This window comes from Haliotis asinina, chromosome 7 (assembly GCF_037392515.1).
Source record: "Haliotis asinina isolate JCU_RB_2024 chromosome 7, JCU_Hal_asi_v2, whole genome shotgun sequence".
Lineage (NCBI taxonomy): Eukaryota > Metazoa > Mollusca > Gastropoda > Lepetellida > Haliotidae > Haliotis > Haliotis asinina.
In genome coordinates, this window is record NC_090286.1 from 32416706 (window position 1) to 32444657 (window position 27952).

A 27952-nucleotide genomic window follows, 5' to 3' on the forward strand; every position below is an offset into this window, starting at 1 on the left:
AACATTACTCTTTTCATCAAGCAGTGTATGGGTACCCGGTAGGATGAGACAGTAATAGTTAATCTTCTATTGATCTGCAGGAGGCTTGGGCTGAATAATCCCAAGGGCGAAAGGAATACAACTGAGTCTTAAACCATAATTGGTTTCTGCAAAATTACATTCATTAAGACTTTGTTGTACCAGTGTCTGTCGCATGACATCTGGATGCATATGCACTGTATAATGCGTTCAGTCATTTGATCAACACATGGCACTGTTGAAAAATTGAGGACTTAATGAAGAGTCTTGAGCAATAGAAATATAGCTTAAGATCACAATATAAATAGCCATATTTTTACTACAGATATAATCATTCCCACCCAACTGCATGTTTCCATTTTGCATTCGACCCAGCTCAATGCCACCTAATTAAAACCCTTTATAAAATAGACATCAAAAGTACTTTGTCTGAAAGTGGAATTCTAGCTAAATGTCAATGCAATATTAGTTGAACTTCATACTCTGGCCAGACCAATATTTTATTTCTTGTTTGACTGATATTTTTTCCTAAGAAAACCTAAAGGCAGGAAGGAAAGAATATAAAAATAAAACTACCAGTGAAAAGAATATACCTACTAGATGCTAAAATTATTTTACTTTTGCCAAATTATGAAGGGTATATGGGGCACAGTACAATCTAAAAACATTGTCTTGTTAGTTTTTTTGTTGTATTTTTTGAATGCATAAAATTAATTTTTTCTCATATTCTTATTCCCCAAGCAGTTGAGACATATAATGATCGATGGAAACAAATACCAGCACCTTGAGCAAGCAATAGTTGCATGGATATGTGCGCTATATAAGTTTCCTATAATAAAAATAAGACTTCTTGAAAAATATGACTGGTGGATCCGTAAACAAGAAATAAAATTGGTCTGCCCTTAACAACATTCCCAATACCCTCTAAGCATGTAAACTACATACAATATTTATAAGTGTATTATACCAGCAGAAACTGCATAGACTTTTAACAGAAAGTAGGTTTCCATGACCTAACATTGATATCAAGGATTATCACTACGAGTCACATGTCAACTTTTCTTCAATCTATGACTTTGACCTTTTGCAAAATAAATATCCCATGGCTGCTGGGAAATATAAGTGACACAATATCCCTGAGATGTCCAGGCATAGCCTCTTTTAAAAAAATATTGCAACGGTGCATATATCCTTCCTGGGCTGTGATATCAGCTACCTTTTCTTCATATAATGACCTTAAACTATATCAAGTAAAAACTATGACATGGCATCCTTAGTTACAAGGGGCTGATAATGAACAGGAGCTGATTTTGTAACTAGGAACCAAATTCAGCTCAGAGTAAAATTACGTAATCAATGGATTGAACTCATCGGTGGGCGTGTACTGAGGATCATAAACTGGGCTATCAGATCGTGTTGACTGTCCTTCATCAATAATCTTTACCTCAAAACGGGGCTTTTCAGAGTCGGCTTTTGAGAATTCAGCAGTCTGCTCAGGTATTTTGAGTTTTAACAGTGGTCGCTGATGCTTCCTATATCTTGATGTCTTTGTTGACATCGGGCGTGAATTAACAATATACATTTCGGTGTGACGTTTACGAAGTTGTTTTCCGTTTAGAAATGGTTTTTGTGTCAAAGGTTGAGGAGTTAGTGGCTGTTTGGACTTCAGCTTTAATGGCACTTCACATGCGTGGAATGTTCTATAAACTCTTGCACATGGATCAGCTTCCTCTGGGGGCTTGGTCAGGGTTTTGTAGTATTCCTCTTCATTTCTGCCTATTCTTACCTCGGCCTCAGAAAAGGTCTCTTTCAGGTGTGACGAAAATGGCTAAAAGGAGAAAAGAATTATGTAATAATGTACTGGATGTGCATTATCAATAATGACTTTTCCGAAACAACCATCAACCTGTGCATATACAAATAAACACTTTTGTTCAATGTGGTATTTAAGGGATTTATCTACACTTGCCACATGCTGATGTGAATTAATCCTGAAATACTAGCTGTACATCTTTGTTGACACACATTAAAAAAGCTTTATCAGAGTTATAAGCATTATCAACATTATCGGCATTATCAACATTATCGGCATTATCTCAAGAACTTAAACAATCACCCTCTCTTTTGTAATTAGTGATTTAATCATCAGAATGAAACACTGTATCTTTGACCCTTTTAAATTTCAGTGTCTCCGATATAAAGAGGAAACCTTCCAGCAACTCCATTGAATATTCATTTCTCTTTGACTGTCCTATGAAACTTTAAGATGGATGGGATCATGAGCCTATGTGTCAGAAGTTTTTTTTTTTTTTGGAACAACCCTAGTTTTCATGTATGTAATGCAGGAATTCTTTGGAAATACTGTTATCAACAAATCAAAATTGCCATGGAAAACAACTATACCTGAATATTATCAAGACCTTGACTTTCAAGAAAAGAATAGTTTTCATTTCTAAAATGCAGGACTTGTTTACACATTTTGTTATCAACAAATCCAAATTGTCACAGATAACAGCTATACCTAAATATTATCAATTATTAATCTTTTTTCTAAAGAACAACAGAAATAAGATGTTTGTTTCTAAACTTGGTCACTCAAATGGAGAAAGCAGAAGCCTAGATGTGATTTTCTTCAGATATGCTCATATTTTCAGGTGTAAAGTTACCACACATGTCATCAAAAGGTTTCTTTTGTCTATTAATTAACAGTCACAATAATTTAAAGAATGTTTTCAAGATGTTATTTATTACCACAAAAAACAAGATTTTCAAATGACAAGTGCTTCTGTACTTACCACCGGTGACCCAGGTGCAGCTATTAACCCAACCACTTTCCTCACCTCAGGCGTGTTTTCCACATCCTGGAAGATGACAAACGCATTCTCTTTTAAATCAGGACTTGGAGCTCACTACAATGAAATGACCTTCATCTGACCAATCAGAATTAGGCTTACTGGATCAGGAAAGTGAAAATCAGGTTGTGAGTGAGTGAATTTAGTTTTACGCTGCTTTTTAGCAATATTCCAGCAATATCAGGAAAGAAATGGGCTTCACACACTGCACTCATGTGGGGAATCGAACCCAGGTCTTCGGCGTGACAAGCGAATGCTTTAACCACTTGACTACCCCACCGCCTGAAAATCAGGTTCTGCTGTCTGATCCAGCAGCACCTTGTTTAGAAGCAGCAAGAACTCCAATCTGTTACTAATGAGACTAATGAAAAGCAACGCTCACACACAACTTCTTCACAATTCCCACACTTCATCACAAAATCCAATGTTGCAAACAGCCAATGAAAACTTTTACCATTTCACACATTTAAACCAAATTAACCATCCAGCAACCTTTTGGCCTCCCTTTACCTCAAGCACTTTCTTAAAGTCCAGTGTATTCACTTGTTCTTCCTCTTCCAGATCTTCCTCGGGTATGCCCTCCATCTTGACCTGAGGGAAGCAAAGGTCATGAAATCTCCTGCTGTTGACATTACATGTCATAGAGGTATAACCAGTGCAACCCCCTTTCACCCTGCCAAAAAGTTTTCCCTGAGGAGCATTTTCCCCTAACCTCTGGGCTTCATGATTTATCATTATCTGTGCACCCTACTTCTCCAAAATCCTAGATTTGATCTGAGTCGATTGACTCAATCGTTTGACAAATCCAAAGGCGATTGCATTTTTGATCATTTCAAAGAATCTGTTGTCCATAACCTTGACTCCAGCTTGTAAAGTGACCTATACTATGCATTTTATTTCTTTCTAGCAGACATTGACCTATAAACTCACCTTCTTATATTCTTCAAGGAACTTCTTTGCAAGAGTAACCGACTCCTTGCCTTTTGAAGTTTGGTAAGACTCCCTGGCAACCTGCAATTATATTGAACATATACAGAATCTAACATGACTGTTATTTGATATCAATCATATCAACACAAATTAATAATATTTAAAATTCTTCAAGCTAGCTAAGGTATTTCAACTTGTATCTGCTAAAATTCCTCGTAAGGCCACAAACACAGATGCTTACACCAAGGATCATAATTAAAGTTAATCTTGGATTTGACCTTATAACCAGTATATATTGCAAGACACAATTCTGCTCAGTGGAAACAAAGAAGAAAGCAAAACAGGTTTCCACCAAAATATGTACTACTTTCCTCATAAATGAAAGCATGTCCTACATTTCTCACTGCTTATGCTGTTAGATTCTTTCAAAAATCACCAACCTTAAGATCATTGCGAAAAAAATATTCTGTTGATGAGGGTGATGTATGGGGTGCAACCTCCTTTATCTGAAATAAAAATGGTAATTAAAGAATGCAAAATGTTGTCACAAGTAAATAACTGTCTGTAAACTGTCTAAACTAAGGGATGACCATTAACACAAAAACAACAAACTCTACCTGTTTACCATTATCTAATATTTTCAATCATAAATCATAAAGATATTCTGTAAACAAACACTTTTGTCCCTTTTATCACATAAGGCACAGGCAAACTGTAGTGCAAATGGGGTTGCGCAGCATACAGAAAATGACCAGTCTTCTTATATGCGAGCGAAGCAAGCAAAGGTTGGCAATGTACTTTCCTCGCTTTGGTTCAAAAAATATTTTTCATGTCAAAATAAAATATCGCCACCATCAAATGTACACTCCCATTTCCTCACTTGGCTGTGCTCTCACATTTCTTACCCCATGTTTAGTAATTACTCACATGAAATATGTTTTATTCAACATTTTATGCGCCACTCGTGGTAATCAGTTCATTCTTCACCTCCATTACCCTTGCCAGCTTCCAGTTGAACAGAGTGACAGAACATGAATAAGCAGAAATTAAAAAGAAATACCATATTGCCTAATTTTGTTGTGAACCTGTTTGAGCTTATTTGTCTTATCTATTGCTATTGTTAGAATTTTCGTAACATTTATTCTACATAAAAACACTTCCGGTGTAATGGGTGAATGATGCAGGGGAGGTAACAGTAAGTATTCCATACAGAGTAATACCCTCCTGTTCTTTACTCTGTGACCCGTGAAGGTCCCGGGGTAGAATAGGCCTTCAGAAACCCATGCTTGCCATAAAAGGTGACTGTGCTTGTCGTAAGAGGTGACTAACGGAATCGGGTGGTCGGACTCGCTGACTTGGTTGACACGTCATTCCCAATTGCGCAGCGTAAAACTATAGTCACTCACTCACTCCTTCGCTCCGTTGACCCGGAAGCTGGAAGGGGGGGAATGGATGCGAAGAACGGTCTGATCTACCACGAGTTGCGCTTAAAATGTTTAACAAATATTTCACATGAGTAATTGTTCAACATGGGGTTGGAAATGTGAGAGCACAACCCAGTGAACTAATGGGTATATACTTTTGAAGGTGGTGGTATTTTATTTTGACATGAAAAACATTTGTCGAACTGAAGCGAGGAAAGCATGTTGCCAACCTTTGCTTGCTTCGCTTGCATGTAGAGAAGACTAGTCATTTTCTCTATATTGTGCAGGCCATTTGCACTACAGTTTGCCTGTGCCCATTTGCGCTACAGTTTGCCTGTGCCCATTTGCACTACAGTTTGCCTGTGCCCATTTGCGCTACAGTTTGCCTGTGCCCATTTGCACTACAGTTTGCCTGTGCCCATTTGCACTACAGTTTGCCTGTGCCCATTTGCACTACAGTTTGCCTGTGCATAAGGTGAAACTGACATTCATGGGCATAAATAAGGAATGTTTAAAAAATGACAGGGATCTACTTTGTCCACAAGATCTGAATAATTTTGAAAAATGAGAATAGTCTAACATACTTAAGAACCAGTCAGATTTTTCAATTCAACAGCTGCATGATTTATAACACTTCCAAACGTGTAATTGATGAATAATGGAAACATTTTTCTAACATCTGAACATCTGAATATCAAAATAAAGGTTTTACATTCCTTCTAGCCATCTTACATAGTTTATCATTCCAGAAGTCTTGCAAAACATTCAAGTGCCATTTGAACATGTCCTATAATTTTTATAACACTATTTCAGGCCAGACCAATTTTATTTCTAAACAGAAATTTTTTTCTGATTGTTTTTTGCTGTACATGCACTTCAAAAATTGCCGAAAGTAAAATACTTTGAGTACTTAAATGGAACAGTACTTTGGTGATTTTATTTTTATCTTTTTTTGCCTCCTGCCTTTGGGTTTTCTGAGGACAAAAATTCATTAAATAAGAATTAAAATTGGTCTGGCATCAAGGTGTTTTATTTTCTTCAGTTGGATGTTTCCAGAGAGACAATGAGAACCATATGCTATGAGCAAACATGTAATTGGATTTTACAATGATTCCCTTACCTTTAAAACTAGAAGTCCCACCAAGAATATTGCCACAATGTTGATAAGGGTGAGAAGGAGACTAATGGTTCCCAAGATGGCTGCCTCTTCAGCCATATTGCAGCTGTAGGTTGGTTGGTAATTATTGTCCAGGAAAGGTACACAGGTTGTATTTGGTACTTGAGAAAGTGTATTGTTCACCAGTGAAGTTTTGTTTGTGTCATACGTCATGATTGATGGTATATTTATCTGTAAAGGTAATGAAGGAATTAGCACGCCATGAACATAGCGATATTGAATGTTTGCCGACAGCAGAAATGGGTTGTTACCACTTTACTCAAAGACTTGAAATTTCCAAAGTTACTTTAAATTTCTCTTCTTTTTCCATATCATTGAGTGAAAGATTTGTTTTGCTGGTTTGTTGTTTAATACTGCCCTCAGCAATATCAGAGTTATATGCCACAGTCTGTAAATAATCAAGTCTGGTCCCGACAATCCGGTGATCAACATCTTGAGCATGTATACACTTAACTGGGATACAATGACGTGTCAACCAAGTCTGCAAGCCTGACCACCTGGTCCCAATTTTGCTTCTTACTGAAAGCATGGGTTACTGAAGATCAATTCTAATTCAGCTTCAGAGTGTCATGTGAAAACTTCAACCACTTTATCCCTCCACCCAAAAGAGTATTCCAGTCATATCACTGAATCTCAATACTGGGAGAATGAAAATAATGCAGTTCTTACATGTAAACCACATTCATAAATCCCACATGCATGGGTATATTCCTGAGAAACAGAGAACTGTTATCAGGGGCAACTGGAATTTGAAACATAATCATAAGATTCTGCACTGGATAAGGGAGACAATTCTGAACAGTCATTGCTCAATTTTGGTATCAAGAAGATTTATTTGTACATGATGATCCAACTCTGACTCACCTGTACCAATGCTGGAGGGGATATTGCAGCTGTTATTGATAGAGCCCACAACATTCCCTAGAGACAGATACAAACAAAATAATCATCAGTTGTAAAAGAGTTACAAAAAAATGAGTCATGAAAGAGTAACCGAATCATAACTAAACAAAACTTCCAGAACCTATTTCTTTCGTTTGCTTGCTGTTTAACACACCACTTATATTCCCGCTATATGGGGGCAGTATAAAAGTCCGGTCTTAGTAAGATAATCCAGTGATCAACATCATAAGTATTGATCTACACAACTGGGATATAATGGCACAAGTCAACCAAGTCAGTGAGTCTCACCACTCAATCCCATTAGTCGCCCTTTACATCAAGCATAGGTTAATGAAGACAATTTGCAATGTGGATCTTCACAAGTATGAGAACCTGTACTTTGCCTAGAAAGTGTATTCCTAGATATAATGTGTACTATAAAGGTTGTCATTGCTCCATGCATCTATAACAATTACAACTCACAGCATTAACTGCTGGGGGTAGGAGTGAGGCTGAGATGGCCACACCCACCAAGGAGCCTGCATTGCCCCCAAGGATTGACAGAGCCACGCCTGCCCCCGAGGGAATGGCAATCAGCAGCCCTACAGCAAGACTTCGAAGGACACCTCTGGAAACCGAGGGGAAGGACTTCATGTTTAAGGAAAGTAAGAGTGAATGAATCAATGTTTCTGTCATGATGGAGTGAGTGATCAATCTCATCATTATGAAAGATAAGATTAATAATACTGCTGTGAAAGAGTGAGTGGATAAATGTGTGAATGAGCCAGTTGATAAATGTGTGAAAGAGTTAGTGGATAAATGTGTGAAAGAGAGAGTGGATAAATGAGTGAATGAGTAAGTGGATAAATGTGTGAAAGAGTTAGTGGATAAATGAGTGAACAAGTGAGAGGATAAATGTGTGAAAGAGTTAGTGGATAAATGTGTGAACAAGTACCATTAAGTGGATAAATGTGTGAATGAGTGAGTGGATAAAAGTGTGAATGAGTAAGTGGATAAATGTGTGAAAGAGTTAGTGGATAAATGTGTGAAAGAGAGAGTGGATAAATGAGTGAATGAGTAAGTGGATAAATGTGTGAAAGAGTTAGTGGACAAATGTGTGAACAAGTAAGTGGAAAAATGTGTGACAGAGTGAGTGGATAAATGTTTGAAAGAGTCAGTGGATAAATGTGTGAAAGAGTGAGTGGATAAATGTGTGAACGAGTAAGTGGATAAATGTGTGAAAGAGTTAGTGGATAAATGTGTGAAAGAGTCAGTGGATAAATGTGTGAATGAGTGGATAAATGTGTAAACGAATAAGTGGATAAATGTGTGAAAGAGTGAGTGGATAAATGTGTGAGAGAGTCAGTGGATAAATGTGTGAATGAGTGGATAAATGTGTAAACGAGTAAGTGGATAAATGTGTGAACGAGTAAGTGGATAAATGTGTACAAGAGTGAGTGGATAAATGTGTGAATGAGTGGATAAATGTGTAAATGAGTCAGTGGATAAATGTGTGAATAAGTCAGTGGATAAATGTGTGAATAAGTCAGTGGATAAATGTTTGAAAGAGAGAGTGAAATTAACGTGTAACAATTACGAAAGAGTGGGTGAAGTCACATTCCATCTACCAAAGTGAGTGAGTCACTAATCATCACTGTCTTGAAAGATGGAATCAATATTACTAGTATAAAAGATTGAGTGAATCAATGTCACTCTTCTGAGTGACTGAGTGAGGTGAGGTGAAACAGGGTTTAACGTCATACTTGAGATTATTTTACTCATATGACATCATGAATGAGTGTGTATGTGTGTCTGTTTGTAGCCTAAATTAAGCTGGTTTCATATTGCTAGCCTACTGAGATACTAGAATACCCAACTCAGACACATTATATAGACTCCAAACATTTCAACTCATGACACCAATTAGACCAGTTATACCCTCTGATGCCGAGTGCCAGTAGGCACCAACAAGTACCATATTTTAATGTCTTTTGGTATGACACAGCTGGGTATCAAACTCACGACCTCCCTCTCACCAGCATATGCTCAAACCACTCACAATACCACGGAGACAGGCCATGAGTGAGTGAGTATGACTTTTGGCAACAACATCAGGGCCTAGATTTTCTATGCTCTCTTAGCGCTAAGATAGTCGTCGTAAGTGCCACTCATTAATATTAACTTACGACTATCTTAACACTAGGAGAGCTTTGAAAATCTAGGCCCAGGAGTGGAAACTAGAAACAGGCTTCCCATATGGAACCCATATTGACAATTGAAACCAGGGTTTTGGTGTGATGAGCAGACGTTCCAATCATTCAGCCACCACATTTTCCCATTTAATGGGTGAATAAATGTCACCGAAAGACTGAATCAGTATTCATAAAATGTAAGAGTTATTTAATCAATCTTACTGTTAGGAAAGAGTGAATTAATCAAACTGACTTTACTGAAAGAGTGTATGAATCAATGTCACTAATCCTGTATCTTGTACGAGTCAATGTTTTCTCTGAAAGTACCTTGATGCCATCTCTGGCGTTGGCCATGAGTCAGCGTTACCTAGGAGTTGTCCATGTACACCCAGTCCACCGTAGATAAAGCCAGCAAACAGACCTGGCACAAACCAACACATATGTGAGTGTCACTTCATACCCACAGATTAATAATACCAGGGTCCAGTCTCAGTAAAGTCTGACTTTTACATAGTCCAAGCAATTCCGAAGCAACACAACATGAAACTGTTTCAGTGTTAATTGTCAACTATGAATAAATGGATCTTTGTACATAGTAATTACAAATCCCATTATAATCGATACTTTGGCTAAAGTTTACATATTTGGCCTATTTTAATGGCTAATCACACACATGACAATGACATGGAAATGCTGTTTGTTGTATGTAGTGGTGTTCTGATTAATTGAAATAATTCAAGATTGGTGGCAGTGATGAAATGAGCAATTAATCACATTTTCTCATTATCGAACGCAATTTATGTTAATTTAGGTTTATGTTCATGATATACTAGTCATCATTGTAGTAGCAAGTTGACTCTTGTTACATTGGATGTGAAATTTGGAAATGCAACTGGCGCAGTTTGTAAATATAACATATAACAACAAAGCATTTCATTGATTGTATCTGCAATAACAACCTGAATATGAAAATCAGAAAAATGATGCAAACCAATTCTTTGTGATAATTACTCATTGGTAATGAACAAATGATCACAGTTGTGAGATTTCAACCCATTCCCATCACATGTACATGTATCTTTCTAGTTAGTAGAGGTTATTACACATGCTCTGTTAACAAGACCGACACAACACAAACAGTGCCCAGAGTATTCTAAACCATGACTAGATCATGCTGTGGATCAGGCCTTTAGTTATCAAATGAATTCTACGATTTGGTAAATTTTATGGACTTTTCACCATGTTCCGATACTTTTCTTGATGAGTATGTTTTGTTTTCTTTAAAAAAATATGAAAAAATGGCATTCAGTCTGATTAACCAGAGGGCATTTATGATGATTAAAGTAACTGATTTATACAAGAGATAATTAATACTTATTGTGTTGGTTAATGAGTTAATTCATGATGAAATTTAACTCTAATTAAAGTGCTTAATAAATGACTTTATTTGATGTGATTTCACCTACTGTAACGTTATACAGGTGAAAATTAAATGCTGAAATGAAAAAAAAATAATTGTACATCACCTGTTGATACCATTGCTGAATAATTAAGCAAAATAATGCCACACAAGCTCCTTTCAATTGTTTGAGATAAAAAAATACTATAAAGTTTCAACTCAAATTCATAAATGTACTTAACATTATGAACCATTCAGAAAATATTCATCTTGGCTTAACATTTTGGAATAACATTTGTGGAGAGGATGTTGTTTTGTAAAACTGTCAGATCTATCTATCAATAATCAAGTCCTATTTCTGCACAGAAAAGTAACCTTGAAACAGGCACGGCGACAACTGACCCTTGATATGAGCTAGTGTCCATATTTGCCTTGGCAAGATAGTCTTACTAGGTGATGGGTGGTATTAAACCGCTGTTCAAGATCTGTCTTAGTTATAGAAGTGTGAACACACCCATGCTTCAATATAGGTCCATGGGCATTCCGAGTTACAGTAAGCCCTAAACATCCTTTGCTTGACAAATATGTTGACTAGAAGACCTAGTGGTCAGACACCGTGACATTTAACAATGATAGGAAATGATGCTCAAAATATCAGTCATTGGTTTGTCTGGTCTTGTTTTGATTTTTTACAGTCCATCTTCATTTGGCTGTAATATCTCTCAGAAAGGCAATAAATACCATCCAACCATCTAGTCATCCATCCATCCATCCACTTGTACAGACTAACACTTACCAAAGACAAGGCACATCCCCAGCCCAATAAGTTCAGACTTAATGCCGATGTTCCTGAGGTCATCGTATTTCACAACTGAGCCGAAAATCCCCGCTAGAATAGGACCCTGTCAAGTATGAACATAGAACTGTGAGATACAGGTGAATGAGTAGGTTAGTGAAATCTTCTGGTGAAATAGAGCCATGCAGACAGGTAAGGAAACTAGATGATTTTTGTTTTGATGAATCAAGACATGCACATTAAAGAATCAAACAAGCCGTATGCTCTACAAACTCTTCAAACCCAGTTCCTTGATTACCCTTCTCAAGGCCAACCTCCTCCTCAAGACTAACTCTGACCACCTTGAGAAAATATAAATTGGGGCTTTTGTCTCATTTGTTAGTTTTGCTATGGTGCCCAAAGTGCTTTTATCTATGGGGCTCTGGTCCAGCAGGGGTTTGGTCTATGGTGCTTTGGTCCTGCTGGGCTTTTGTCTCTCCACAGCACTACAGTAGCTAAACAGACATTTTACAAGCAACAGCCAATCAAACTGTACGTACCAACAGTGGGGACAAATGTGACAAGCCCTACAGTAGCTAAACAGACATTTTACAAGCAACAGCCAATCAAATTGTATGTACTAACAGTGGGGACAAATGTGACAAGCCTTACAGTAGCTAAACAGACATTTTACAAGCAACAGCCAATCACAATGTACGTACAAACAGTGGGGACAAATGTGAAAAGCCTTACAGTAGCTAAACAGACATTTTACAAGCAGCAGCCAATCACAATTTATGCACAAACAGTGGGGACAAATGTGACAAGCCCTACAGTAGCTAAACAGACATTTTACAAGCAGCAGCCAATCACAACGTACGTACAAACAGTGAGGACAAATGGGAGAAGCAACAACCAACAATGTACGTACCATGAGTGGAGATATGAGCATACTGGCTACCAGAATCACAGAACTGTTCTCTCCCAGACCCAGGGCAGCTATCCAGCTTAAACACAAGCACCAGATACAGAGAAAGCAGGAGAGTCTGTTAGGAGTCAGTCAGTGTCTTCTATTTGGTTCAATATCCGTAAACATCTTAGAAGTGTCAATTTATTTCAGTTACTGCGTATATACTAAGAAAATGAGCAAGTGAAAAATTCGAATCATTGCTTTCCCTTTTATTGATTTTCCAACACAAACTTGACCAATGAAAAAAAAATTTACACATCATGAGCTTTGAGAAAGTGGTACTTCTGATGAAAATTTTCTTTCTTTCACTGCGATTCTTTCATACTTTGACATACATGTATTTCAAACATTGTTAGCAGACCAATCAGAATTATGGAATATAAAATATCCAAGTACTTTCATGTGTTCCCTTATTTGTTGTGTCTATGAGTGTATTTAAACATGTTCAAGAAACTAGGCATCAACTTAGTGTAAAAGATCTACAAACAAGATTTCTCACCTTGCTAGGAAGATAAGCATGACATAATCAAATGTCAGCCTTGCATTGCTCTGAACTGACTCTACCACCTGCAAATAGAAACAGAAGTTTGAGCAGCTTCTGTAGTTCACCTACAGTGCATTATTAGAATTTCTACGATGGTTCGCAAAAAGATCAAAGGTGCCGACAGTAGTTTATCAGACAATAAAGAACACCTTTTGCATGACATCACATTGTATTGGCCTCACGATGCCATTCTTGCCTGCCCCCTTGTTATCAATAGTACTCTTGGCAACTGAGGCTGCAATGCATGTCAGATGTCATCACCTTGTACAGTTTCTTGCAATGAACTACCCTGTAGCACCACATTTCTTGGTTTGCAGTCAAACATCACTGGTGGAAACATTACGTTTAATTTTTTCGAACGGACATGTCTCAGTATGATAGCAATATGGCCATATTCGCTAGCGAAATCTATGTCCACAGTCCCACAGTGCATCTGTGGAACGCTGGGTGGCTGTCAGATTCTTCTCCTCTAAACTTACGTTGGTAGTTGGTATTGTCTCATACAGTTTACAATAATCACTAATGCAATTACAATAAAAGATATTTAACCTGAACGTCTTCAAACGGTTTATCATTTTTTTCACAGCAATGGGCATCTCAATCTAAGGGGCTGACACATCACTAGAACAGAAAGTTAGAATGCCCTGATCGAGGATTATTAATTTAGGTCAGCCACATTCACGTCTTCCTGTTTCCTTTATTCCTAGCTTAATTCTGGTGTGTATCAAATTTGGCATCTTATGTATTAAAAAAGAAATACAGTTCACTCTACACCTATGTAGAGTGTAATAAATAGAGAATACTAAATGATGTCCGTGTAATACCATATTTATGAAATAAGTGAGTAATTTCACTCATTAGATACCATTCACGTTTGATAAATATGGTATTACACGAGTCATACTTTCGTATGTTATTTATTACTCACCCAACATTAGCAAAATAATATTGAGTTAAGTACTTCTCTCTTAAGAATTCAACAAGTGTGATGACTCTCAGCTTTCCGCAAGTCAAACAAGGCTTAATACTATTGCGACAGAGGTATATAGCACTGTGACGTCATAACTGTAAAACACTTTGATGTCATACATATGGCATCATGCAGTGTTATAACGCAGTGTAATAACATTGTAAAATTATCAAAATATCACTTTCGCTCGTTTGATACCAAATCATTAACTCAATCAATGAAAATGGTATTACACAGAGGGGTGTTTAGTATCCTCTATAAAATTATCAAACAGTGATATCTTCAGCAGGTGAGTAATAAAGTACACCATTGCTCTGAACTATCATTGTGCTAAGGAACTCGAATGCATGCATCTTCGTACATTAACTATAATAGACAAGAGTAGGGTGACTACACAGGGCAGATTGGCGTGAAGTGTATCTTGTTACGCGTTGTGTACGAGTGTGTACTCATCAGACAAAGATTCTGTGAGCATGTGTGCCTCTATATCCAGAAAGGTCTCTGTGGCAGCGTTGTTTTTGACGTCCCCATGTGATGTTTTGCGACTGTGACGTCATGACATCACAGCCCTCTGCTGGTGGGGAGTCATCGGTGGTAGTGGTGGCATTATTGTGCCATGTTTAGTTCACTCTCTAATCAGAGATAGAATAGATTGCTCTTGGATTTGAGAATGTACTGAATCCCTATTCAGATTTATAGAGAAAACGTGAGAATTTGTGACATACGTCAAATGTACTGAATCACTCAGTGTTATCAAACAGTGTAATAACATTGTAAAATTATCAAATTGACATCTTCAGCTGGTGAGTAACAAAGTACACTTTTGCCCTGAACTATCATAAAATTAAAGAACTTGAATGCACGCATCTTCGTACATTAACTGTAATAGTTAAGTGCAAAAATGTACTTCATTACACTATACATGATGGTAGAATGAACTGTATTTCTTAAATGAATGTGGTCTGCATATTCTTGAATACACTGAATATTCAAGAACATTGATTTCGATATTTTCCTCACCTACAAATCAAATCCAAAAAATATTGATGATCCCTAAGGATTTAGTTCCGTAAGGATTCTTGTGAACGTATCATGTAAATGTACTGTCAATTCAAAGAAAAGGGCAAATGTGTAATATGAAGGTGTTTTCTTACATGTTGTTCCATAAATGTTCCAAAACAATAAGCATTAGTGATCCAATACTCCTTCAATCGTGAAGCCATGTTGTTTAAAACATTGCATGCATATGATGATAACTAACCTGAGCCACAACAAGTCTTGACTTGATTGAATCCCTGAATTCATGTTCCTTCTCCTCCTTAGTTATATAGTTCCTGGAAGACATTAATATATTCAATAATGACAATATATTTTGATTTTCAGATTGTAAATAGTCGAGAAACATACCAGACAATCCAGTGATTGACATCATGCATTAACCAAACACCTCGATCCCCTTAGTGCTTTGATATAATGAAAAATAGTTTTACTAGATCATCAGAGGTTCTTGGTTGTTTGTAAATAGTTATTTAGTGACAGGTGCCTGTGCATGTACACAAATTTACAAGCGAATGTTGTTTTACACCACAGTAAGTAGTACTGCAGTCGTGTCACTGTGACTCATGGAGAGTGGCAAGGCAAATAGTATCTCACTGCTTGATGGAAATAAAAAAATGTTTTCTAAACATTTTCAAGTAAGATCTCTTTTGGATAAAAAAGGGAAGAAAATATAAATGATTATGTGTAATTTGTTCTTTGATTAAGATTGAAACTGAGGAAATAGATATGTTTGTTTGTTCTTGCACTCATGCAAAACTTATTACATATTACACCATTCGTAATAATCAAGTCTGGACCTGACAATCCAGAAATCAATATTGTGAGTATTGATCTACACAGATAGGGTAGCCAGACACCCAATGAACTACACAGTCCAGCTTAACCACCTGATCAATTTAGTCGCCTCTCTTCACCAACACAGGTTGTTGGTGCATACATTCTTACATGTACATAATCCCAAGAAATAATTAAATGTTTTGTAATCATACTGAATTTAGCATGGATAATGAGTAGTTGACATAGATAATGAGTAGTTGACATGGATAATGAGTAGTTGACATGGATATGGAGTAGTTGGCATGGATAGTTGACATGGATAGTTGACATGGATAATGAGTAGTTGACATGGATATGGAGTAGTTGGCATGGATAGTTGACATGGATAATGAGTAGTTAACATGGATATTGAGTAGTTGGCATGGATAGTTGACATGGATAATGAGTAATGGACATGGATATTGAGTAGTTGGCATGGATAGTTGACATGGATAATGAGTAGTTGACATGGATATGGAGTAGTTGGCATGGATAGTTGACATGGATAATGAGTAGTTAACATGGATATTGAGTAGTTGGCATGGATAGTTGACATGGATAATGAGTAATGGACATGGATATTGAGTAGCTGGCATGGATAGTTGACATGGATAATGAGTAGTTGACATGGATATGGAGTAGTTGGCATGGATAGTTGACATGGATAATGAGTAGTTGACATGATATGGAGTAGTTGGCATGGATAGTTGACATGGATAATGAGTAGTTGACATGGATATGGAGTAGTTGGCATGGATAGGTGACATGGATAATGAGTAGTTGACATGGATATGGAGTAGTTGGCATGGATAGTTGACATGGATAATGAGTAGTTGACATGGATGAGTAGTTAACATGGATATGGGGTAGTTGGCATGGATAGTTGACATGGATGAGTAGTTGGCATGGATATGGAGTAGTGGACATGGATATTGAGTAGTTAACATGGATATTGAGTAGTTGGCATGGATAGTTGACATGGATAATGAGTAGTTGACATGGATATGGAGTAGTGGACATGTATATTGAGTAGTTAACATGGATATTGAGTAGTTGGCATGGATAGTTGACATGGATAATGAGTAGTTGACATGGATATGGAGTAGTTAACATGGATATGGAGTAGTTGGCATGGATAGTTGACATGGATAATGAGTAGTTGACATGGATATGGAGTAGTTAACATGGATATGGAGTAGTTGGCATGGATAGTTGACATGGATAATGAGTAGTTGACATGGATATGGAGTAGTTAACATGGATATGGAGTAGTTGGCATGGATAATGAGTAGTTGACATGGATATGGAGTAGTTAACATGGATATGGAGTAGTTGGCATGGATAGTTGACATGGATATGGAGTAGTTGGCATGGATATTGAGTAGTTGGCATGGATAGTTGACATGGATAATGAGTAGTTGACATGGATATTGAGTAGTTGGCATGGATAGTTGACATGGATGAGTAGTTGGCATGGATATTGAGTAGTTGACATGCATATGGAATAGTTGGCATGGATAGTTGACATGGATAATGAGTAGTTGACATGCATAATGAGCAGTTGGCATGGATAATGAGTAGTTAACATGGATATTGAGTAGTTGGCATGGATAGTTGACATGGATAATGAGTAGTGGACATGGATACGGAGTAGTTGGCATGGATAGTTGACACGGATAATGAGTAGTGGACATGGATATGGAGAAGTCGTTCTGTGTAACAGTACTCCTGTCCTGAATTCCAGAAGTGGTTATCCTCCCACAAAGAATTTGACTCACGGTTCAAAGCTTTCTGGAACCTCTGATTCATCACTGGCTGCTGGCTCGTAGCGGAGATGGATTGATGTCGGAAATACACTGATGGGAAAGAAGTGAATTAATAGCTACATCACATTCCCTTAATAAAATCAACATCATTTAAAAGTATGCAAAATGACAAATCAATAATCAAAGTTAACAATGAAAACAATGAAAAAAACATAAGTGAGTGTTTTGAGTGAAATGCCACTTAGCCCAGGATCAGTTACATTATATAAATTTCATGTTGGTTAAAACCCCATAATGAGCCTGGAAATCATTAGATCTCACAACCATGGATTTTGATCCAGCAGTATTTGAACCACTATCCAAACAATAATATCTGCAGAAACAGCCTCGAGACAACAAAAGATGCATACAAACTTAACTGAATAATGTCTACACATACTAGGGGTGGTGGGGTAGCCTTGTGTTTAAAGCGTCTGCTCCTCATGCTGAACATTTGGATTTGATTCCCAACATGGGTACAACGTGTGAAGCTCATTTCTGGTGTCCCTGCCATGATATTGCTGGAATTGTGCTAAAAGCGATGCAAAACCAGATTCACTCACTCATTCCAAAATTATTAATTCCATATGACTTTCAGTCAGATCAGAGAGTATGTGCAAAATAAACTGGAACCTTAGCTGAGATAATTCACGCAAAGTTAAACATGACAGGTGTTGAGGAAAATGGACTTGGACTGTAGAAACATGATTACCTGATGGTGGTGTCTGGACTCCTCCCAATACCAATATTGGAAAGACGCGTAATGATTTCTTCACATCTCAGGCCAGACTCCTCAACAAAAGACACCTGAAAATAATGTTTTGTGTGTTTTTTGTTGCTAAGACATAATGCAGTTATATGATACTAGTGATCGATCTTGGACCTAAAAATCCAGTGATTGACATTATGCGCATATATGGGATATAATGATGTTGAAAACAAAGACTCTCCCTGAAAACTCCAAACAATGATTCTTATAAGAAGCACAAATTTCTGGGCATATGTCTCTCCCAGGATTTTCATGAGTAAGTCTGTGAAGAAAGATAGTTTTGTTCTTTACCAGTGGATTAAAACTGCTTGGAAGGTTGAGCAATGAAATTAAATGAATGTTGTTTAATAACAACAGCATTTAAGTTGTATCACAGGGGCCACTTAGGCATGGCATGTGGTCCAGATGAGCTGGTTGGTTGCTTAGCACCACACTCAGTAACATTCCAACTATATTGCAGTGACCAGGCTATTCAGTGATCGACAAAATGAGTCTTGATCTACACAACTGGGATATGATGACATGTGTTAACCAAGCAAGTAAGCCTGACCACCTGATTCCATCAGTTGTCTCTTACAACAAGAATGAGTTGCTGAAGATCAATTTTAACACTGATCTTCATTTGTGTATCTGGTCCAGGAAAATGGTCAATAGCAACAGTCTAAGCCACGTGGCAAGATGTCACCTAAAGCGTTTGGTTCAAAACATTCCATCATATCCTAATTTAGTCAACTTAAAGGATTTGATGGGTTGCATGGGATGCTCCTGGGTATTGCCTTGGCATATCCTCCAATAATTTCAACTGTTTCAATGCATTTAACAAGTTAAAAAAAGTTTTATCAACTGTAAATTTTAGAGTGTTTGAACAGCATTCAGAAGTGATATACATAAAGGCTGGAATTATGGATGTTAACTTACTTATTTTCATGGCCACGCAGTTTTACGTAGCACTCAGCAATATTCCAGCTATATGGCTTCAGTCTGTAAATAATCGAGTCTGGACCAGACAATCCAGTGACCAACAACATGAGCATCGATCTGCACAACTGGGAACCGATGACGTGTCCACCAAGTCAGAGAGTCTGACCACTCGATCCCGTTAGTTGACTCTTACAACAAGCATAGTCGCCTTTTACGGCAAGCATGGGTTGCTGAAAGCCTATTCTACCCCGGACCTTCATGTGTCACGATATTTTAGAGTGTAATCTTACTTATCATCTCGCTTACTTCATCAGGTAAATAGAATCTGGTGAATGATCTACCTGAACAATGTTTTCGTCAGGCGATGTCAGCCAGACTGCATTGTAAATCTGTAGGGAGATGAGTGTGTCTTTCAATCTCTGAAAATTGAAAATATCAGTGAATGTGTGTGAGTTTACATTTCTTACATTCAGCAGTGAGTAAGCAGCAAGGGTTAGGGGAAGAGGAGACAGCAGAAATAAATGATCTTCGCACACTGTACCTATGCAGGGAATCAAACCCAGGTTCTAGATTTTTAAAGCTCTCTTAGCCCTACAATAGTCGTAAGTTAATGTTATTGTATAGCACTTACGACTATCTAAGCGCTATGAGAGCTTTGAAAATCTAGGCCCAGGTCTTCTGTGTGACGAGCAAACCACTGGACTACCCCTTTATATTTAAGCAATATGATTGTTAACAACACCAGAAATACACCAGGTGTACTCATACTGAATCTGAACGCTGATCTCGGCTCTGATTATTTGTTTTTATGAAATTATTTATTTTCATACTTGATGGATATCGGATGCACTGCTCTAGGTTTTCATCAAAAACACTTCGGTATTCATATCTGATATCTACCCACATCTCTTAGCGTATCTTCACCGAGCAAATCTACAAATATGCTGCTTTCTTCAACACTGTCTGATGCTGGTTTGTCTGTGGGTTCTTGTGCTTCTTCGCCTGTTATCTCCCCTGATTGTTTCTCATCTGATTCTGGTACATCTTCATTTTCTTCTGTGTCAGGCACAGCATCTACTTCAATGTCTGTCTCAGCTGAAATTATATGCTTGTCATATTAATACACTGGAGAAAGCCATTTACAAAGTGGTCAAATGTAAAATATGTTATACTAGTGAGTGAGTGAGTTTAGTTTTACGCCTCACTTAGCAATATATACGCTATAAGAGCTTAGTCAGTATGACAGCATGAGGGTGGAGCACGGCCTCGGAACCCAGTATCAGAATACTGACAGGCTGTCCCACTTGGTGATGAAGTAGAAAGCGACAACTACCAGCAATTGTTACAGCTACAAGAACTTCCTTGCCGGGGTTGCTGGTATTGTCAGAAGGTCCACCAACAGTGGGGTTAGTTCCATGAAGAGGTAGACTCTGTGATACCTTTCGCAGGCCAGCCGAGGATAGTCAGGGCCTTCAGGGCAACCACACGACAGGGATATGTGGGGGAGAGGATTCCCAAAGTGCGGGCCTGGGTCAGGTAGAAGAGCCAGCACACTCTCTTGGGGTGTGCAGGGTGGGAACAGTGTTCTCAGTCAGGGCTCTTATACCCCACTCCACATGGGCGCACCTATGCAAAGGGTGCATTTCAACTTTATTGTCCCAGTTCAGTGGTATAAAGTATGCGGGGCACTGGCTCACCTACAATAGAAGGTGTGTTTCATACGTTTTAACCCTTACACAGATTTCACAAGTACGAGGGGAAAAAATTAATGACTATTATCAAATGTCATTAATTTTTTCCCCCAAGAAAAGTCTGAAACGAAATTTCAAGGCGAGATATTACACATTAACATATGTTGATCTTGGCGAAACAATTTAATGTGATCTCCTGATTTCTTTGGTTTTTGTAATGAAGAATTGTTGGGCTTGTATCCCTTGTTCTATGTACTTTTTCATAGCTTCTTCATTGATGGCAGAGCTTTTACGAGACTTGGATCGAATCTCCTGTTTCATTTTTTTTATACTTTGAGTGTTCAGAGAGGATCAAGCGAAACACTTCATTTGAGATTTTATTGCCAGTGAGCAGGGTGGAAATATGGTTATCTATGGTGTTTAGCTTTGCTCCGGTCAGAACTCTAATTTCGTCGAGTTTCAGTGCTTTACGATACAATCTGCGGGATGCAGACCTACAAACCAACCCCGCCAACCCTATCACCCCAGCTACGATGGTGGTCAACAACCCCACTCCTGCTGCTCCTAATCCCATGCTGGTTGTAATGAGGGTGGTATCAGTACCATCCACGAAGCTGAATGCTTCATGGTATTTCTTGTACAGTGCTGTCCGCATATCGCGGTCTTGTTCTAGCTCACGTTTTTCGTCGCATGTCTGTTTCCATTGTCTTTGCTACTTCCTCTACAGCTGGGTACAGCCCCGTTCTATGTGTATAATATACTTAACAGTGGTATACTTGAATTTATTAAAACCTCTGTGATCTGAAAAGGTTTGTAGTTATCATTAATTATAACACTGACTCCCTTGAGACTTACTAAAGGTATCAATTCCGGTGTTGTACCGTGATATGACGACGTTGGTAATCATGTCTGGATTCACAAGATGCGTTTAACTAAAGAAAAATATGTGAAATCCTATTATTCGAGAGTACAAAAAATCTTCCATTATGCTAGTGGTGATTAGTAGGATATGAGTAAGGGTTTCTTGGAAATCCGGTATTCTGAAGATCAAAATTCCATCTGAATCACCGATTCTAGTTAATGTTGCTTGAGTTACCTAATATTCGTGTGACTTGTATATTATTTTGTTTCAAGGCGATATAAGGTGCATTGAGGATTATGTTGATCAGCCATTCAGGCTCTTTAAAGTCTGCTAGCGAAATCCGCTCATACACATTGTTTTTAAAACATAGGACAAACGAGATGTTTTCCTCACCATACAGATCGAATCCCTCTGTGTCTCCTAGTTCGCTGAGTGTGACGTTGGGATGATGTTTCTATAAAAATCTTACATAATAGTTTCCAATTGTTTTTCTGATAATTTCTCAGGAGTGCACTTCAACCCCATGAGATGTATGTTATCGGGTAGGAAAATCTCGATGAGCGATATAGTGTTTTCCCCTGCAGACTGGTGTGTGAATGAACGCCCACCTGCATGTAAATGTTGTAAATGTGATTCTCGCGTTGTTTGACCCACCAGAGGTAGACTTGGATGACCAGCATGGAATTCACTGGTAGACTTTCCACGATGGTGACCACGCCGTCGAATTCAGTCACCAACTGCAATGCCACGTTTTTTATCCCTGGGTTTACTAGAGAGCATGTGGGCTGCCATAGTCGAGACTGGTCTGATGATTCCACTCCGTCTCTGTGTAGGGACATAAGACGTGGTCCTGATGAAGATGAGACCAGCACCGTATCGCTGTCAATGGGTTCATATGGGGAAAACCAAGATTTGCGATGGAAATAGCCACGTTAAGGGTTATTGTTGTTTCCACAATCATGTGGGTCATACAAACTGTGCTTGGTGTGTGGTATAGGAGTCAAAGCTCAATACCGCTTATGCAAAGCCCATGGAGCTTAGACATTGAATATGCACATACATATAACAAAAAAATGTCTACAGTTGGTACCTGGATGAAAGAAAGAAAAATCAAGCCTTGTTACAATGTGAGTTGGTTTATTTTTCTAGACCGCATAGATATCAAACTCATCAAAGGTTACACAGTTGAAAAACCACCCGAAACACTGAAAACCCACAGGCACATTGAGTTTCGTATCAATATGATTATGAATCTTGATGTACCATTGGGTTGATGGTGTTATTGATGAAGAAGTTCATTGTCTACGATGGAACGAAAAAGTAATAGACAGTTTAGAGATGATAAAAACAACTGTTGACTCCTTGGTGTGTGATATACGAAAATCCCTTGGATATCCCCTGTGGATCAGGCACAGACTGAATGAGGTTTGTCTAGACATGAAATGGTACGATTTGTAATTCCTCACGGACGAATCCTCTACATGGTCCGTCTTTCAAATAATACGGGTTACGTTCCCCGTCTTTGATATCCACTCGATAAATCAGGCCATGCAAGACGACTGCGTTTGTATATTCATTCGAACCCACAGGCAGCTTGGACTGAGTCTTTTGGGTCAAGGGTTCAGCTTCCTTGTAGTGACTGACTATGTCTACGATGGTCAGAGTGTACTTGTAGGGTTTTACCTCTCCCCCTATCGTGTGGTAGAAACAACAGGTCAGCCTGGTGAACTTGATTAGGCTTGTGTATGTCAAATTTTCTCCTCAGTATATATTTGGGTGCTGGCAGGTAGATTTGCTATGTCGCTTGTTTTTTTAACCATGCTTTGGCTCTTTCTTCTAAAACCTGTGGGGCTTTAGCTAATTTTGGTATAGCGTATGCCCCTTTCCAATATCTGCAAGGGCTGTTGTAAATTTCCTCTGTCCTATGTAATGTATCAAGTTAAGTTTAAAATGTTTTTGTGTCCGTAAGCATAGGTGTTGATACCACCTGAATCGATCCTTCATTACGAAAACCAAAGAAATCATAGGAGATACATGTTAAACTGTTTCGCTGAGATCAACATATGTCCATATGTAATATCTCACCTCGAAAGTTCGCTTCAGCATTGGAATTTTTGGGGAAAAAATTAATGACTTTCGATAATAGTCCTTAATTTTTTCCCCCCATTTTCCTATTAAGTGAAATCTGTGTAAGGGTTAAAACGTATGAAACACCTTCTACCGTAGGTGAGCCAGTACCCCTCATCCTTTATATCACTGAACTGGGCCAATATCCCAAGAATGGGACGAGGAGTTGATATCAGGAGAGACCCGAAGCTACATGTCTACCAGAAGACAACGTGGCCCACAGGACAGGACTGGAGTCAAGATTGCATCAGGGAGCCGGTGTAGAGACTGAATGCTCTACAGTGGAGCAGGAGGGCACCCTTGTGGAGGAGGCATCAGCAATGGGGCTGGTCCAAGATGAGAGTTCCCAAGGATAAACCCAACTGGATCATCATTTTTACCTAGACAAGACATGGAGAAGCACCTTGTTAAGACACCCTAGACTTGTTATCAGCAGATGTGGAACACCCCTTTGGACAATCTGCCACTGTGGGGGGGTTAAAATCTACTGCGATCCCCCCTCCTACCCCATCCAGGTCAACACTGACCCGAGATACAAGACAGCAGTGGGGCTGCACCCAAAAAAAGGTCTCATGTATCAATGATCAGGTCTTCAGGGAGCTGCTGGGACTGTGTGAAAATAGACAGTGCTTGACTGGAGAGATCGGGTTGGACCATTCTGTCCTGGTGTGGGACTAGAAGCAACAGAAGCGGGCAGCAGGACGAAAGGCAGAGCCAGAAGACTGCATGATGTTGGAAACAGATTCACCTTACATAAAGGAGGGATACAGGAGGAATAACAGGTCAATCCCAACACTGTTGTGCTTGGTTACGGACGTGATGGCCGGGGCTAAAGGGGTCGCTACAAGAGGAGCTGCTTCGGGCCACGACTGAAAACGTTTCTAGACTTTTCTCTCTGTAGGGAGGCAGAGAGTCCACCTCACAGAAGAGTGGGGAAGGAAGGACTGTGGGGTTTGTTTTGCTGGTGACAACCGAGAGTTACTAGCTTTGACCAGTTTTTAATGAGTAGTCGAAGAGATCTGTGGTTACATGCTGACATATGGCGGCTACGCAACAACCCGTGATGTCATTTACATTAAGCATACATCAGGGGAGGTTACTCCTGAAATGAGTCGTCTGGAACACTGATGCACTTAACATTTCTTGGTTCACCTCAGTAAGGAAGTGTAGCATGGACAATGGGTGTGAAGGATGATGGGACTGGACTCTTAGGTCTACTCAAGGTGCAGGTGGAAGAGAAAGAGTAAGGAACTGCATGTTTGGGTGAACTGATGAAGAGACCTGCCCTTTGTGCAGGGCTAGCAGAGACAGTTCTTCCCCAGGTGGGACCCCTCAGCAGTTAACATGAAAAGAGGAGTGTAATGGCACTCTCAATCCATGGGAAGGAGCTTATAAAACAGGGAGGGATGTGGTGGGACCGTGACCCAGAAGTCCATGGCCATGACCTGAGACAGAACCTGTCAAAGACAACCCATCACCACTGGGAGTTTGTGGAAGCCATTTTGTAAGTATGTCTTGCCTTAGGACCTGCAACTAACTCCATTAGTGATCTAAACTAGTAGTGGATGTGGTGAATAACAAGTGATTGAGTCACTATTTAAAGGTCACATGCAACGTAAAACACAACTTTGCAGATTCTGGTCCCTTTCGGTATGCACTTACCGAAACAAATCATAAAAAATGCCAATTCAACCTATAATGTTGAAAAAAAAACGCGATGAAAAAAAAGCCCGCGAAATCGGAGTTCAAACGTTTCACTAAATTCCCCCCAGCGCTGGGGGGGAAAACCGGTTTCAACAGCAGTGCTGTGCTGCGCCCATAACGCATGCGCAGTGAATAGGTTCGCGGAGCTTGAAACAGTATGCATGGCCAGCGTCTGAGGTCGTGAGCAGTAGTCTAATCTTGGTTGTGTACACAAACAAGTAAATAATCTACTTGTTACGTAAAACAACTTGTTGATTGTGGTAAGCAGTCTCTGTCACAGAGAAAGCTCAGTGTCTGGTTTATTCACACCTTTATGTCTGTCTGCCTGTCTGCTAAAGACAACATGCAATACACAGTTTCAATCATTGACCATGAGCAATTTGAACTTAACACCTATCAGACTATACGACATAAAGAAAACAAGTTGATTTATGACTCGTGCACCCGAGTCCCGTGTCTGCCACATTATGTAATTAGGCGCGTGTGATACACGACATGTTTTTATGTCTGTGGGATGCAAACAAACTACATTCATTTTTTTTGGATGACTGGATCTGACAGAAACTGGTGCAAACTCTTGTCAGTTTCAAGTCCTGCTTTGTACTTGGACAAATGACAGATTCCAGCCACGCAGTAGTTTACCATCTCTACTGACATGATTTTTTATTGGATCGAGCACAAATTCAGAGAACATGTATGTTCCAAACCCAACATCTCTGTATACATTCTTCATGGATAACGACTTCTTTTCGTGTATATGATTTTGTTTGACAACAGTATATGAATCCATACAGAAACGACGCATCAAGTACACAAAAAGAAGTTGTTATCCATAAAGAATCTCACTTTCTTGTGACTGGCTATACTTCTAGACTGCCCATCAAACAGATCATCTTTCTGTACACACAATGAACCCTCAGCATATCAGCAAATGAAACAGCCAATCGGAAGCTGTCGTTACACTTGAGTGCACAGTCACCCGCTATGACTGGGTTCGGTCTCCCGAGGGCTTCGTTTCGGGGGAAGTAAGCCCAAGGACAAAATATTGCACTTTTGAATCACGATTGTACGCTTATAATTGTGTTTATTTGTTTTTTTAAAAGCCGCAATGTATATTATATGTCATGAATAAGTGATAAATGTGTTTTAATTATGTTTGATTTTTTGGTTGCATGTGACCTTTAAGTGTTTCTTTTACAGTAGATTGATAAGGAATGAAACAATTATGAATTAATGACTCTTGAACATGAACTTGTTGTCATATAGACAGGATATCCACCGACAAAATTAAAATAAATTTATGGGGTTCACCACACCTTTACCTATTTTTTCTTTATCTTACTAGTTCCGCCAGTACCACTCTCTCTTCATATACTATATTTCCGCCTTTTCCAGAATAATATTGCAAAGTAACACTGAAATAAGCGCATTGATTTTTTTGTTTGTTTGTGTGTTTGTTTTGCATGTCAGTTTGTAATTTTTGTGTTTGACTGGGGTGGGGGTTACAGATCGGAGCTCTCACCATGTTACTTCTCGAAGAATTCTCTTTTCCTGTCCTTTATAGTCGTCATATGCCGTGGGGAAAAATACCGGAATTGTACTCACCACACCAGCGCACGTGTGATACTGACTTCATCATGAAGTGGCAAGGTGGTGACAACTGTTCGCTTGCCAGTACAGCACGGTAAACCGTTTTGGTTAAAATGAGTTGCCATTTCCGGCGTTGCTGTTTAGGCTGTTCCTGGATACGTTCCTATACAAAAGGAGCAACATCGTTACTTACTTAGTGGAGCATCTGGTTCTGCAACCGCGGTATCCTCCAGTTCGTCTGCAGTCTTCGGAGTCTCAGTCTTCGGATGGTTACTTTGTGAGGTCACATCAACCATGCCCTCTTTGGGATGCACGCTCTCACCCTTGTCTTCACCATCTTCTTGTCCATCCTTGGCGTTCGCACCTACGTCTGAATCATTTGGTATGTTAATAATAAACAAAACAAACGCCATTTCCAAGAGCTATCCAGCGTTGCGACCGCTTGACAACACTGAGTTTGATTTCCGGGTTCACC

At 38.9% G+C, this 27952-nt stretch overlaps 1 protein-coding gene across 1 annotated transcript; it reads right to left on the reverse strand.

The window, feature by feature from the left end:
- Window positions 1–220: 220 nt before the first annotated feature.
- Window positions 221–27939, reverse strand: LOC137290529 (uncharacterized). The gene is made up of 18 exons (XM_067821544.1): window positions 27671–27939; window positions 20408–20598; window positions 19845–19922; window positions 18526–18620; window positions 17787–17864; window positions 15395–15467; window positions 13119–13186; window positions 12581–12656; window positions 11671–11776; window positions 9803–9896; window positions 7767–7911; window positions 7266–7322; window positions 6345–6572; window positions 4241–4306; window positions 3801–3881; window positions 3381–3461; window positions 2814–2879; window positions 221–1846 (listed from the first exon to the last, which is right to left on the reverse strand). Exons 1-18 carry the CDS (start codon window positions 27888–27890, stop codon window positions 1364–1366), a joined length of 2286 nt encoding a protein of 761 aa, XP_067677645.1. The 5' UTR covers window positions 27891–27939; the 3' UTR covers window positions 221–1363.
- Window positions 27940–27952: the final 13 nt, after the last annotated feature.